The 15,167-nt window shown below is 48.6% G+C and overlaps 1 protein-coding gene across 2 annotated transcripts in view; it reads left to right on the plus strand.

Moving 5' to 3' along the window:
* PRKG1 (protein kinase cGMP-dependent 1) overlaps positions 1-15,167 on the plus strand; it is a 539,578-nt gene that overhangs the window by 23,527 nt on the left and 500,884 nt on the right. The window contains exon 1 of one of the 2 annotated variants that reach the window (XM_075717460.1): positions 13,351-13,661. The exons of the other annotated variant lie outside the window; for it this stretch is intronic. Within the exon in view, the coding sequence (XP_075573575.1) occupies positions 13,351-13,661 (311 nt within the window). Of the gene's footprint in view, positions 1-13,350; positions 13,662-15,167 lie in introns of those variants that run through there. 2 annotated transcript variants of the gene reach the window in all.

The raw sequence follows: 15,167 nt of genomic DNA on the forward strand, positions 1-15,167 counted from the left end.
GGTGGAGAGGTTCTCCCGAGCAGGAAGAGATCGCCCTGGCTTTTTTGGCAGCTTGCAGAGGGCAGACGGTGGGATGGGCACAGATAAAGCTGTGGGTGGGTCATGTTGAATAGAGACACCCCTCCCCCCCCACTTTTTGCATGTTCTGATGACCATTTCATGGCTGTATGGGCCTTCCCTAGCTGAAAACCAGCACTTTGATGAGTGGAAGCGAAAATTATTGCAAAGATTATGGGGGAAGGATGTCTGCCTGCTTGCAGTCTTGCTCCTTAAAATGCATTATATTGACTAGCCAAAAGAAAAAGGTGCTTAGCAGGGAGATGCATTTTTGACACTTTCCTTTGAACTCGCTGACATCGTCTATAAATCAAGCGCTGGACGCAGGGAGGTTTAATGCATGATGCTTTTTGGTGGCTAAATGCAACCCTTCCCATTTCCCTTCTGTAATCCTCAGGATAAAGCAGGCTCGACGGTGGAGCTGGCCCTCGTGGGGCAGTGCTTGGCTTTGTCTGCCAAGTCTAATAACTGGCATTGACTCCGAACAACTCCTTTGAAAGAGCTATAAGGTATAAATAATTAATACCTGTTAAATTATTCAAGCTGGAAATACAATACATGAATTCAGCAAGCTGACCAGGATACGAATGAGCAATTATATTAATTAACCCATGCAGCTAGCAGGAGCTGCAATGAGTTCGTGTTTTAGGCTGCTTTGTGTTTTTTAGGAACAGAGACGAGCTAAAAATAAATAGAAATAAACTAAAGCTATAGTTAAAAAATATGGGTTAAACAATGTGGTTTGAATGATCACATGGCCCTTCTTTCCTTCAGGGGGGAAGCAGGTACATTTTTTAAAGCCTTCATCACTGCTCTCTGTGAGAGCTTGAAGATATTTCTGAAAACTGTTAGTAATGCAACGCAAGAAGTTGCTCTAGACACTCTGCTCCAGTCTCTGCACATTTCTACCATTTCTTTCCTACGTGTTGCTGAAGGGGTAGAGAGATAGGGGAAAAAAAGAATCAAGTGTATATATTTTTAAACCCATTAGCATCATGGAAGAAGTCCTAATAATGATGTACATATTGAAGGCTTAGTTTTGCAAACACGTAACTTACCATTCAGTGGGCAGGAAAACCTGAATGGGCAGTAAAAGGCTTTTCCAGTAAAGAGAAAAAAGTATTTAGTAGTTACAAAGTAAAAAATATTGCATTAATCCAGAGCTCTGAGTTCAACTAATTAGTGTCAACTGAGATTTTAGGACTGGAAATAGTCATTGTCCAAATGCTCTGTCTGCATTACTCTCTCTGGTGGATGCCTAGCCTCAGGAAAACAGGTCTTTTTTTTCCAAAAAGCTGAACTGGTTGCATTGTAGACAGATAATTGATTTACACTATAGACCTTCATATGGAAATACACCCTTTCTGACTCTTCCTACTTATTAATATAAGTGGACATATTCAAATTTAGTTCTCTTTTTGTGTGGTTTTTATTTTCCCTAAAGGCACCGTGCTTAAAACGTGTCTAAGACTCCTTATTTACATGAGGAGGCATCTGCCCTCCTGATTCCTCGAAGGATGTTTCAATTAAGTCTGTTTGGGTCTAAAGGAAAATCTCTCAAAGGATTCCTGTTTTCTTCCTGCTCTTGTTTTGTTAATAAGTGTTGCTTTTTGCTGTGAAGGTAATTCTTAGTTAGTATTGAATTTAAATGGATGCAGTTTGTTACGGAATTCTTCTGAACCCTGTTAAAATGGGCTAATGAGAGAGAAATTTAAGAAATGCTTTTGATTTCCCAAGATGAAGTGGAAAGGCTTGGCATTTACCTCTGCTCTGAGCTTTCCCTCTCATCAAGGAATTACCCAGGTGAAGTGAATTCTCCACTGAAAATCTCAAAACTTGCTTCAGCGCTAATGGCTTTGGTGAAACTTAATAGGTTGTATCAATATGCAGATGTTAGTTGCATATTTGGGGTAATTGCAAATAATGCCTCTTAATAAAAGTAAGAGGAGAAGCCACAGGTGAGAAATGGACTCATTTCCATCAATGAACGTGTAGGGACATCATTCAAGAAGAGGGTTATGTTGTGAAGCGGAGATGTTTGGTGGAGTTCTTGTCCATGCAGGTTCATGGAGATGCTTTAATACTCCCTGAGATTTCAAATCCAGCTCAGGCTGTAGCAACCTGTGAACAAGAAATTATTATGGCATATTGGTTGTTGCTTATGCCTTCGAAAGAGCACAGATTGCAGAATTTTGCTCATTTATAGTCTGGATATCAGACATAGGGTTCGCATCTCCAATTTAATCTCCTGGTAGGTATTTTGTGGCATAGTTCATATAGATATAAATATATTTTGTGGCTTAGCCTCAAAATCATGCCTCTTTCTTTCAGCATCATTACCTGGGTTAATAAAAGGTTACAAAAAAAGGTCTCTATAATGTGAGCTGGGACATGCTTTAACTTATTCCAGCTAGACCCTGGGCTGATGTTGCTTTGCCACCAAAGAATTGGGTACTGTACCATTTCAGCCTAAGACTAAATTTATTTCCCTGAATCTCCTAATCTGTTTGGGTTTGATTTGCCTTTTAAAAACATTATTTACCCCATCTCCTGGGTGTCCCCTACAAAAATATATAGAAGCTTGAGGGGAAAAACCCCATTTATTTAAATCTTCCATTCTAGTGGGTATCCTCTATTGATTCTTTCTCCATAATTTAGACGTCCATGCTCAGCATTTGCTGTTCTACTGCCCAATCAATACCAATTCCATCTGGAAATGACATTAATGATTTTTAAATAAGAGTTTGCTTGCAAAGTTGAACTTTATCTGTATATCTGAAGAGTTTGGGAAGTTTTGGGTTTTTTTTTTTTTGAGGTGATGGATTAATTGCAATTGCAGTGATATATATGTGTATGTGTGATGGTATTAGCATGAGCTATTTTAATTTAATTGACTTCTCTGAGAGTTTACGAAGAAATATAAATGGAAAGTAAAAAGATTCAGACTCCTGAAAATGGAATCATATAAAATCTAAAGAAACGAGACTAAATACAGAATTGTTGTATATAGTGAAAATGAAATATCTTCCTTTTTCAGATTGGTCATTCAATTGGTCATTAATACTAACACGATTTTTAGGTTTATGTGTCCTAACTTTTATGTGCGTGCTCGGGGTTGTTGCATGTTATCGTAGTGGCAGCATGTAGCGGATGTTGAGCCAAGAGCCGGGAATTGGTACGAATCAATGATTTAATGTCTCTTACTGAATCAAATCATCGATTCAAACATTCAACAAATGAATCTATCTTTTGCATCTCTTTAGGGGGAACACATACAGGTGTGGTAAAGAAAACCCACCTCAAATATGATGTCTGGTCTGCTGGGACTTGCAGGTAGCGTTATTACATCACTGAAATAATTTGTTATCCGGTAAACTGAAAATTAAGAAGAAAGAAGGCTGTGAGTTTGACTGCTATAAGGGACAGAGAGAGAGTAGTCTGGTTTTACAAATGCCCACTTTTATATAAATATACTCCTTAATATGCCACATGTTGGCTTCTTTAGAGTTGTAGTAGCTAACTCGAGAAAAACTTGCAGTATTAATCCTACCCTTTTGCTGAGAAATAGAATATATTAATATAGCAGTGGGAACTTAAAGCTGAGTTTGAGCCATACTCTTGGTCCCCATGGTCTCTCTTGGGTTTTTTAACACAGGCATATTTTGGTTTCTCTATTGCCTTTTGATTGAGTGTTTTGGGGGCCTTAGTATTTTGTTTGGGGTTTTTTTTTATGTTTTGTTGTTTTTTTGTGGTGGTGTTGATTCAACAAGTATTTGGTGTGAAGGTGTGCAGCCGTTGCACCTCAAGCTGGGAGAGCAGGGCAGTAGAGGGCGGCATTACTCCTTGTGTTTTGTGTTTTCTCCTCCTAAAAGAAATGAGAATTAAAAAGCAGGGGAAAAAAGGAAGAATGTGGAGAATGCTGTGCCTGCCAGAGCTGCAGGCCATGTAAGGGAACAGAGCGGGGCCAAACACCCACCGCGTGGGGAGGTGGCACATGGTGCTTCATGCTATGTCATGCCCAAATCACGAGCTGAAAACAGTCGTTTTGCTGATAGTCGTGGCTTTTAAGCAAAAAAGAAAAAGGAAAAGAGCGGGTTTATAAAAAAACAAATTGACATTTGTGTATCTGTAAAGGAGCAGGGGGATTTCTGAAGCGGGTTGGGAATTTGCACTCTTGTTCCAGGGAGCAGAAGTATAAAATACATTGCCTTCCTGTCTGCCACAATGCAGGTTTTTACGCTGCGTACCAGTATCAATCCTTCCTGTTCTAACAACATGAGACCCTTTCACAGCATGTCAGATGCTTTGAAGATGAGTTTGTATGCTGAGCTTTGCATATACGGGTTGCATAAACAAGAGTATAAAGAAATTGCCCTGTTGTTTGGGCCAAGCTGCTCAAGTAAAAGCAGAGATGATAAAGCTTCAACAGAAATAGTTCTTGCAGCAAAGTAGCCTATAAAAGGTCAATACCAACCTAGAAATCTTTCTTTCTAGAGCGCAGAGAAGCAGACCTAATGTGCATGTTGCCTTCTCAGCATCATCACTTCCAAAGGATTTTTCCTTCTAGGCTTGAGGAAGCTACCATGAGTCAGTGTCAGAATTCCCCAGCAGTGAAAAACTGTGCTGTTCTCCACCCAGATCAAAGATTAGCAGGGGCGAACCTTCCCACCATGTTTCATGGTGGAGAAGAGTTGCATAGATGAACCTTCCCAGCATGTTTCAATGCATGTTTTAATACTATGAAACAGAGAGGAGTCAGGGTCAGAGCAAAACCAGCCGGAGATGGAGCCGGAGTCAGAAAATGCACCGCAGCCCTGGGTTCACACAGCCCAACTTGCCTGCGGCTTGTGAGGAGATGGGGTTGCATGTCGTCCTCCGAGGTGGGGTAGTGGCTGTGCAGTGAGAGCGAGGAGGGAGCCCTGCACCTTACCCAGGCATTCAGCTGCTGATTTGAAGCAGAAATTGTGCAAAGGTGAGAATAAAAGTGCTGCCCATCCCCTGATTCACCCAGCACAGCAGGGCAGTCAGTTGAAAGATGTTGGCAATGCTTAGGAAATCAGGCAAACGCTGGCCTCTAATGCTCTGATGAGTGGAGCAATCAGTTCAAGCAAACACTGACAAAGAGAAACCTGTGAGCATAAACATTTTTACACACTCAGAGAGCCCAACTTGATGAAGTTTCCCCAAGCATAAATAAGAAATAGCTGTAGAAGCCAGTGGAGCGCTGTAAAACCTTTGTGAAACCCAATGTGAGCCCCTGTTTGCAGATTGCGCCCGGATGATTCATGGATATTTCCTTGGTACCTCAGTGAGCCAGGTCCTCTGTGGGACGCAGCCATTTATTCTGAGCCTTAAATGATCATGGGGATCATCTTTGAGTACAAACCTTTACTGGAAATGTTTTCTGCAAGGAAGGGTTTAGCATTGCTAGAATTGTGGTCATAAACATTTCTAGATACTTAAAGACTGGTACTTCAGTAAATTTTTTCTAGTTGCTCAGGACATGCAGATGTCAGAAAAAGAATAAATTCTAGCGTGAACCCGTTTCTAAAAAGGAAGGCGACTTTCAGTGCAACTTATATTTATCTTCAAGAAACACCAGTCTGTTGTCCAGTCATGTAAAACACAGGCTTAAAATCTGTGTTTCGTGCTTATTGTTATAAATACCTGAAACAGTCAAACAATAATTGTTAATAAGCGGAGGAAGTAATTTGATTACATAAAGAGATGGTACACTTGTTCACGATGCATTCATCATAAAATAATGGTAACACACTGGTTATTTTCATATCGGTAGTAGCGGAATACTTGTTTATTTCTAATCCAATTTCAAATATAAATGAATTGTTTTGAAGGTTGGATAAATCAGCCCAACAGACCAAGGCAATTATGGTAGGTGAGTGGTGTATTACTGGCAAGGAGAGATAAGAAACGCTGCAGGGTCCAAAAGGGCGATGAGAAGGAGCACCCGGAATTGCAAATGCTTGGGGCTGGCAAGTGGTTTGCTACTGTAAAGCCGGGAAGTTAAGAAATGGCTCAAGCAGCTTCAAAATCAGGCTGTAGAAATGAGCTGCTATCGATTAAAATAACTTGGGGGGAAAACAAGCCTCTTGCTGTTCATACCTTCCTGAGTACTTTGCTTTCCACCTCTTGCAACCAGCGAACCGTGACTAAAAAAAAATCAGCAAGTTGCAGAAGGCAACGGAGGTTGGAGAAAGGAAAAGATGTAACTGCGTGTTACCAACAAGTTACTCAACCTGATGAGGTGAGCTGCGTCTGTGTAGTGTTTTAAAAGTATACCATGAAGAATTGCAGGCTGGCTCGCAAGACAAACCTCACTTTTGGTCCACACAAGTTTTTACCAGTGTACTCCTGAATACCAACGCAAGAATCACTACTCCAAAATGTGCCCCTAGAAGCTGTTGTTGCCAGTTAGAGTCCCACATAAAGACAAACAAAGAGATGATCTCGCAGGGAAAAGGTTAGTAGGAGCAGATGAAGTCAGAAGCAAAGGCAAAAAGCTGGGATTTGACCCCAGATGTCCTGAAACCCTCTTGAGATCCTGATTGCCTGGACCGTGTAACATGGAAAAGTCAGATCTATATTCCGCCCAAGTGCCTTTCCTAAGCAGTGCAGTACAAAGGTGACACGCAGTGTGTGTTGGGCAGCGGTGGGGTTTCTGGCTGTGTCAACGGCTTTGTAAGGGTCTTGCCTCTGAAAAGTGAGGCTTGGCAAACGTTTGGTAGCCTGCGCGTGTTGATCGTTCAATGACTGAATGAACTGCAGAGAATTTTGGCAATAGGATGTTGTCCCTGTTGTATGATCAGGCTGGGCTGTTTTCATCCTTGGGCTGTAACCCCACGCTGTTTGCTGCATGGGCTGATGGGCGAATAGTCGCCGAGCTCTCCCACCCCTTCACCGTGACACTGAGATATCATGCAGCGGGAGGAGGAATTTATGTTGAATAGTGAAGAGAAAAGGGTCAATGAGCATGGGCTATCCCAAGCAGTTAAACTGGTTGACGAGAAGTGTAAGGAAGCTGACCTGGCTATCCCAGCCGTGTCTCCATGAAAATCAGCGGCCTCAGATCCAACACATGGCTCCCACCTTCCTTCTAACATTTCAGCTTCTTCCAATCTCACAGATACGTGCGTGAGAGCCAGAACGAATCTGTTTTTTCAACTACGCCAACTGAGTTGATGTTTTCTACAAATTTCACCTCCATTATATCCTGTATCTGATGGCTCCAAGACTAGATCTGCATCCTTACATTTAGTTTAATTGGTCCCTGGGTTCATTTGCCAGTAGCTTAAGGCTGAAATCAAAAGAAAACTACATTTCCAGGGCTCTCCTTGTCTAAATGCTGCTGTTGCTCTACATAGTCAGTGCCCTGGGACTGCTGAGAAAAGCAGGGGCATAGTCAGTGTCTAATTGTAGTAACTGCAAAACAGCACTAAGTATTTATGTTGGCAGTTTTTAGAACAAGTTGCTGCTTAACATGAGCCTAAAGAGACTTCTTAAGGCAGCTGAATCATTTTGAAGCCACTTCTGGCTTAATTCAGCCCACGGGAAGATGTGGCTAAGCTCTGCTCGTGTCTGACCTTGCCGGGCAGTCCAGCCCTTTCTGGTAGGTGGGAAAAAATCAGCCAGTTGCTTGAGGTGCGTATGGACAGGAGGGATCGGGATCACGGATGGTGGTTCCCATGCCTGACCTGCCTGGAGATCTGCTGCTATTTGCAGCTCCCATCTAGGGGTGCACAGAAAATGTGTTTACTCTTTCCTGGAGGAAGCCCAGCCCCGAAGATTTTGGGCTGAGGATATGAGAAGGTGCTACCAGGAAGCCCGTAGCATCCCCTCCTACTCTGTAGGGACTCGTGAGCAGCTGAACCAGCTCTGAAGCAAAGGGCTGTGGAGACCCACTGCCAGCACATGCAGCAATCTGATGGGGTGAGCTGTTGAACATGCAACTTTCCATGCGATCATGGGAGAAAAAGCCTGGCTTAGAAAGACATCTCTCAACTAAAGCGTGCCAGATGCTTTTTGGAGGGCAGAGGATCTGTGGTTTCTGTGGGCACATAGGCAGGGCTGGTGTGAACAGGGTCTTGTTAGTGGGGAAAAGAAGTCAGAGGGATTGTTTTGGCTGCTCTAATGGAAGGAAAAAGCTTTGAAGGGCTTGTTGAATGCGTATTCAACTTCTGGATATTGAGAATAATTTATTGCGCCATTTTTATGTTGCTCTCATAAAGATGACTGATACTCTTCTACTGTTTCAGCTCTGCAGCCCACCCGGCGCGAACCACAGGTACAGACTTTCCTCCAGCCTGGAAAAACAATGAGGGGAGGGTTCTCTCTTACCTTGCCAGTGCGTTAGGTCCTTCGTGTCATCTATTTTTCTGGGCAAAGGACCCACGAAGGAGAACAGGAAACTTAAATCTGATTCTGGCACATGCATTTGTGCACACCAGGGGAGGAGGGCTTGAAAGCACCATGTTACATGGATAATTCTGTGCTATTATACACTCATAACGTCTCATCCTTTTGCCTTGCATGACACAACCATTAATTGTTGTGTTATTATGTATGCCCCTAATGTGATATAAAAAGCTAAGCGTATTACAACTTGCAGTGCTATTATATTTTCCTTGTCCCTGCAGTGAGCATTTTTTGGGAACATTAATAGGTCTTGGGGTATTTTTTTTCTTGTGCAGTCTACTCCAAATGATCCTCATTCTGGGAGGATTTCCTAGGGCAGGCCCCAGCGGTTGCATGCTCTTCACAAGAGCTACTTCTCAGTGTTTCTTACTGATAATGGAAAGAATCTACATGCTAAAGGAAAATCCTTGAGATAATCTAGTTGAGATGTTGATTTGACTTTCAGCACTCAATGCTGATCAATGGGATTTAAAAGACAGCACTCACTGCAAGAGTGCCCAACCCTGGATATCTCCATCCCTTCTGTGAGGAGGAACAAACTTTCAGGGGTTTCAGCTTAATTTTTAGAGGGTTCAGACTGGACCAAAATAAGAGGGAATGTCCAATGTCACGAGACAATAGGACTTATTTTCAGAGATAAATGGGGCTGAAGCACTCCCCAAACACTGCCAATTCCTGCTCCTTGCTCTTGGCAAGGCTGCTTTGACACAGTATTTCCACCCTCATCCCCATCCTTGGGGGCTGAATTGTTTTCCAGCTGCCCCCTGCAAATCTGTAGGGCACCGTGGTCCCAGAAGGAGCTACTGGAGGCATTCTGTTTGGGTCAAAAGGCAAAAAGAATGGCCAAATGTGCCCTGGGGGGGAGTCAGATGTGTTCATGTTTCAGTAGGTGGCACTCTGTCCTCTGCCTCAGGGACTGGCATGAATTTTAGGTGCGTGGTGGAATAGCAGGGGGGTAGCATCCCATGGATGAGACGTGGTGACTCTCCAGGGTGAGCTGCAACTTGAGTTGGTTATAGCATGCTTTTTGCAAGAGTTCAGCTCACGTACGTGCTGCTTTCCTCTAGATCTTCCTGTATTTTTAGTCTTTCCTTCTTCACATTGTGAAGGTGTTGCTGTGAATATGCACGTAGGGAACACATTTGGCTTTGCAGCCGGCTGTGTGCCATCGGCAGGTAGAGTCCCGTGGGTCACACACCTTCCCAAATCTGCACAAAGCCCCAAACCAGCAGAGCAATGCATCGCAAAATCCAAGCAGTTCAACTTTCTACCACAGGCTGATCTGCTCCTGTAGATACTCTGGGAGAAGGGTAAGGATTGGCAGTGGAGTGGATTAGGCAGGGAAAAAAACAAATGTTTCCAGGAGGAGAAAAATGTTTATGTATGTACTCAGTGATGCATCTCCAGCTTCTCTGTCTGCGCTGTCCTGGCCGGCTGCAGGAAGGTGACATTTGCCTGTCAGCGATTCCGCTTGCTACCTGAGCTTTGATTGGCGAGCCCGGGGAGGTGTTTGAAGAATAGGGAGCTTTCAAATATGTTTTTAGCTTGGAAGATGGCAGCTGAGTGGGTGCATTTGGTGACAGATGATCCTTGAAAGGTTTAGAAGCAAAAGCTATTAAAACCTAGGAGCTGTGCAGAGAGGAAATACTGTGAGTCTATCAGAGCCTGTTCGAAGAGAAGAAACATCCCTGTTTCGCGTGATTCCCATCAGCAAGCCGCGGCACGCGGTGTTTTGGGGCAGAGAGGAAGCCGTCTGCAGATGCTCTTTTTTCTGGCTTCCTGCTTAGTTGACATCCAGGTGCAGTATCGCAGTGGCCGGATCAGAAAAAGGCTTTGGGACGACCGTAGCCAAAGGCTCCCTTAACAAACCGCAGGCAGCTTCGCCCCGTCCTCCCGAAACCCAAGCCAGTTGGTGCATTCCTGCCATTCTTCTCCCTAAAGCCGTTTCTTTCCGTTCACTGGCTCAAGAAGACAAAGCAGCTGCTCTGAGAGTCTGAGATTTTTTTATTGGGAACTTTAAGTAGAAAAGACTGGGATCAGAGGATTTATTTTTATCGGAGTGGGGCGGTACCCTGGGCTCCCTGAGATTACACACCAGCCGGTACCAGGAAAGCCTGAAGTATGAACCGCAAGGAGGAGATCTGCACTCGCCCGATGGTTTAGGGAACAGTCGAAAATAGGCAACTGCTGGCTGCCTTCCCGCGGCAGAACTCAGCTGTCAGGTTGTGAAGCCCTTTGGGCTGCTTTGGCCTCATCCATAAGTCAAGGGAAGACCAGCCTTAGACTTGACAGCTGATTATAGTCCCAAATCTAAAATTGAGCCATAAAATCTCTCTTCAGACCTCGTAGGTCTTATGAAAATCTGCTTCCCACCTGTAAATAAATATTTTCTTTAGATATACTCAGCTAAATTCCTCACCAGTTTTATCTCCTGTAATTTCTCATGGTTTTCTCCAGATCCTTTCTGATCTAGGTACTGTTGTCTCAGTCCCAGGCTGTGCACCTCTAATAGAAACCAAGTAGTGTGACTTCACCGCTTGTCATCGAGAAATTATGCACGTTTCCCACCCCGGGCTGTTATTCTTTTAAAGCCTGGTGGGCTTCAGTTAACCGTATCGCCGTCTCCCTCGTCCAGAAGTTAGCATCACTTCTGTAGGGAGAAAACCAGTAAAACTTTAAGCATGTCGGCCGAATGCTATTAAAATATTTTATTTATCATTGATTTCTAGTTTGTAGGCAGTGGGAGTGCATCTATTTAACGCCGGTCATCTTTAAAATGGAAATGTTCAGAAGACATTTGGTACTTGTGTTCCTAGTGAGTTATGCAAGACTGAAATGGAGGGAATATAGAGTAAAAAATGCTGTCTGAACTTAAAGCACTTTGGCAACCTGTGAAAACAACCAGGGGACTTTGCTTTTGTGCCTGGCACATATGCATCAAGGGGACTGAAAACTGAAGCGTTTTACATAACCCTTTTTTTTTTTTTTCACGTGCATCTCAAAAAAGGCAGGAGGTATCAAATACATTGAAGAACCTGCAAAGCCTCACGCTTATGAACAGAGGCCAGGCCCTTTCAAACAACAGTGTTGAGCAGGGAGCAGTTGTAACTCCTCATCTGTTCCCTTTTTTTTTTTTTTTTAAGTTATTTTATAAAGACCATCTGCAGGTTGAAAGCCAGAACTTTGGACTCAGCCAAGTGCCAGTATGTAACAGTAAAAAAAAAAAAAACCAAACAAAAAACCACCAAGCAAAAAAGCTCAACCCCATAAACACGATATCTGTCTGGATGTCTCTCATTTCCAGCTCATGGCCAAATAGGAGGTCTAGACACACTGCTAACAGCAGGTACAAACACGCAGCTACCACCCACCTCCAAAAAACGTAGCTGCATCTTACTTCTCTCCTCCCCAGATCAAACTCTCAGAGGGGAACTGAAGCAGTTGCTTTCTGCTGCCCTGAAAACCTCCGAGCATGAAACCGTGCTGGTGCCCCCAGCGCTGCAGAAGCTCTTGCAGGGCACCTGTGCCTAGCTGGGCTGTGGGGTTTTTTACCCCTGACTCCTCCAGACTGTGAAATCTTATGGGGAAACCCTCAAACCAGCTCTTCTCTTGCCCCACAGATCCCTCTTTCTGCCCCGGAGGGCCGAGCTCAGGAGCTGCGTCCTCACGGCGTACATCGCTGTCCCTTCTGCGCCTGCAAACACGGGCAAGACAAAAGAAAACGGAGCCATTTGGCACCGAGGGCTCAGCCGATGCGGCTCATTTATTTTATTTTGTTATTTTTGTGCTGCGGACCTGCGGACTGCATGGCATAGGTAGAACCGGCACATAGCGGTTTGTCGGCATGCAGAAAATCCTAGCGCGTGAGGCATCACGCTCGCACGCTGGGAAAATCCTGTCGCGTCTGGTACGGGAGGAACTAGCTTATGCTTTCATGTGGGCATTTGGGCTACACAGAAAGTCTATTTCCCGTATTTCAAGTTAGGTTGGGCTTTTTTTTTTTTTTTTAGTGCTTGAAGACCCATATGCACTGCCTTCAGGCTTTTCCAGTGCAGACATACTTGACCGATATTCATGTGAAAATCTGGGTTTTTGGAGCCCAAAGCTTGCTGAGACCGAGCAGGAGCCATGCCAGGCTTGTGCTTTCGCTCGGCGAAGACAACAAAAATTGGCTGGGTTAAAAAAGAAAAAAAACAAACCACAAAACAAAAAGTAAATGGGAGGTAAGCCGGGCAAGTTCTGTAGGGAAAAAGCAGCACCCTTGATTGGAGCGGAGGGTGGGAAGGGAGAGGACCAGGGGACACGCCGAAAGCGGGACGGAGAGGGCAGGTCTGTGCAGCCATCTCCCGGGGTTCGGACCTGTTTGATGGCCTCCTCCTGCAAAAGGACGGGAGGGGAGGGCCGGCCACAGGCTGCCGGCGGCGGAGCCCTCCCGCAGCCCCGGGGGGAGCCGGCGGCCGGCCCCTTGCCCGCATCCCCCGCCGGGAGAGCCCGCCGGCCGGCGGCGTGGGCGGCGCGGGGAGCCGGGGGGCCGGGGGGGAGGGAGCGGGGAGTGCATGTGCATCCTCGCCGCCTTCCCTCCTTCCCTCCCCTCGGCCTGGGGGGGGGTGTGTGTGTGTGTCGGTGCGTGTGTGCCTCCCTCTCCAGCCGAGCCTGACGCAGCCGGATCGAAATCGCCCCTACCAACCCGGCTCCGGAGCGCGGTGCCGGCGGCGGGGGTCCGGCGGCGGGGCCCCGGCGGGCAGCGGGGCCGCGCCGGGCCGGGCCGGAGGAGCCGGCGAAGTTGGCCCAAGTGCGGGGAGGCGGCCCGGGGGGGGAAAGTTGCCCGGCAAGGCGAAGGGCGAGCGAAGCGGCAGGACCATGGGCACTTTGCGGGATTTACAGTACGCGCTGCAGGAGAAGATCGAGGAGCTGCGGCAGCGGGATGCGCTCATCGACGAGCTGGAGCTGGAGTTGGACCAGAAGGACGAACTGATCCAGAAGCTGCAGAACGAGCTGGACAAGTACCGCTCCGTGATCCGGCCCGCCACCCAGCAGGCGCAGCAGCAGAGCGCCGGCACCTTGCAGGGGGAGCAGAGGACCAAGCGGCAGGCGATCTCGGCCGAGCCCACCGCCTTCGACATCCAGGATCTCAGCCACGTCACCCTCCCCTTCTACCCCAAAAGCCCACAGTAAGCGGGGCGGGGGTGGGGGGTGTCACCCCGGGTACCCGCCGGCGGCGGGGAGCGGAGCGCTCCGTGCCTCCCCCCACCCTCCGCCGCCCTCAGCCCCCCTCGCCCCCTTCTCCCTTCGCTGCCTGCGGGGCGGCCGCGGCCGCCTCTTCCCCGCCATCCCCCGGCCTCGCTGCCGCCGCCCGCCGAGGGGGGCCCGGGGAGCCGAGCCCCGAAGCGCGGCCGCCCCGGCTGCCCGCCCGCCCCCGCACCCTCCCGGGTGGCCCCGCGGTTAAGCGGGGTCCGAAAGTTGCGAGCTCGGGGCTTGGGGGGGCTTGAGGGGGGGGGGGTTGTGACAGCAGGGAGCCCCGAGGTGCGGGGAGAGCCGCGCTCCCCCGGCCGGGCTCCGTTCGGACCCGGTCCCCCCCATCCCGCCGGGGGAGGCACGGCGGCCGGCTCGGGAAGGGGCGGGGGAGCCGCTGCTGCCGGCGGGGTTGAAGCGGAGCCCACGGCGGTCTCGGGGGCTGCACCGCTGCGGGAGGGGAGGGCAGAAACCCGGGGGTCCCTCCCCGCCGGCGAGCAGCGGGGTCCTGCCGGGAGCGAGCCCCAGCGGGGCGGGCAGCCTAACTTGGAGCGGGGCGGGGTGCGGTGCCCGGGGCCCCGGCAGCCTCCTCGGCCTCCCTCGCCCGGTGGGTGCTGGTGTTTTGGGAGGCGGGGGGCTGGTTGCAGTGCCCTGGCCCGGCGGAGGGTGTGCGGGGGCGGGGGGGGGCGGCGGGAGGGGAAAGTTGCGGGGAACCTCGGCTCCCAGCGCGCCGGGGAGATGCTCTGCCCTGGTTTCGCACTTGCCGCAGACTAGGCACGTTACAGCGATTTAATGGAGAAAAAGGAGACCTCGCAGGAGCGGGATCACTCCCCCCCGCCGCCTTAGTATCTTTTCCTAGCCAATAAATCTCAATGCATGTAGTTCAGCACTACTTAAGGGGGGAAAAAAAAAAAAAAGAAAGAAGAGGAGGAAAGGATTATCCGCTGCTGAAGCGCCTGGCTTCATGTGCAAGCACGATGGAGGGCGGCGGGGGCCGGCCCGGGGCTCGTTGCCCCCTGCCCGCGGCTGCCGGGCCGTGCCCCGCGGCCGCACTGCCGGTCGGTGGGCAAATTCGCATCCCCTGTGCGGCCGACATCTTCCTTGCTGAATTAAACGGGAGCGCTGGGGTCGTGGAGGACCGTTCGAGCCATGCTAGTAGTTGGGGTTGTTCTTGTTTTGGGTGGGCTTTGGGGTGCAGGTCACCCCCCCCCCCCCCAGCCGCTCGGTAGGGCACATGGCGGGCGGGCCCCTCGAGGCTGTGTCCCCCGCAGCCCCGGGCGGACTCCAGCAGCGGGGCGGATGGCGCCGGTGCTGCGGGGCAGCTGCGATGCCCAGGTGCTCCCCATGGCCGCGGCCGGGGGGGTCGGAGCGGCAGCTGCCAGCCCGCCGCCGCGACTCGCTCGCCCCCCCCCCCCCGGGAGGTTGCAGGCCGGGGCTGAGGGCCG

This window comes from Pelecanus crispus, chromosome 10 (assembly GCF_030463565.1).
Source record: "Pelecanus crispus isolate bPelCri1 chromosome 10, bPelCri1.pri, whole genome shotgun sequence".
NCBI classification, from domain to species: domain Eukaryota; kingdom Metazoa; phylum Chordata; class Aves; order Pelecaniformes; family Pelecanidae; genus Pelecanus; species Pelecanus crispus.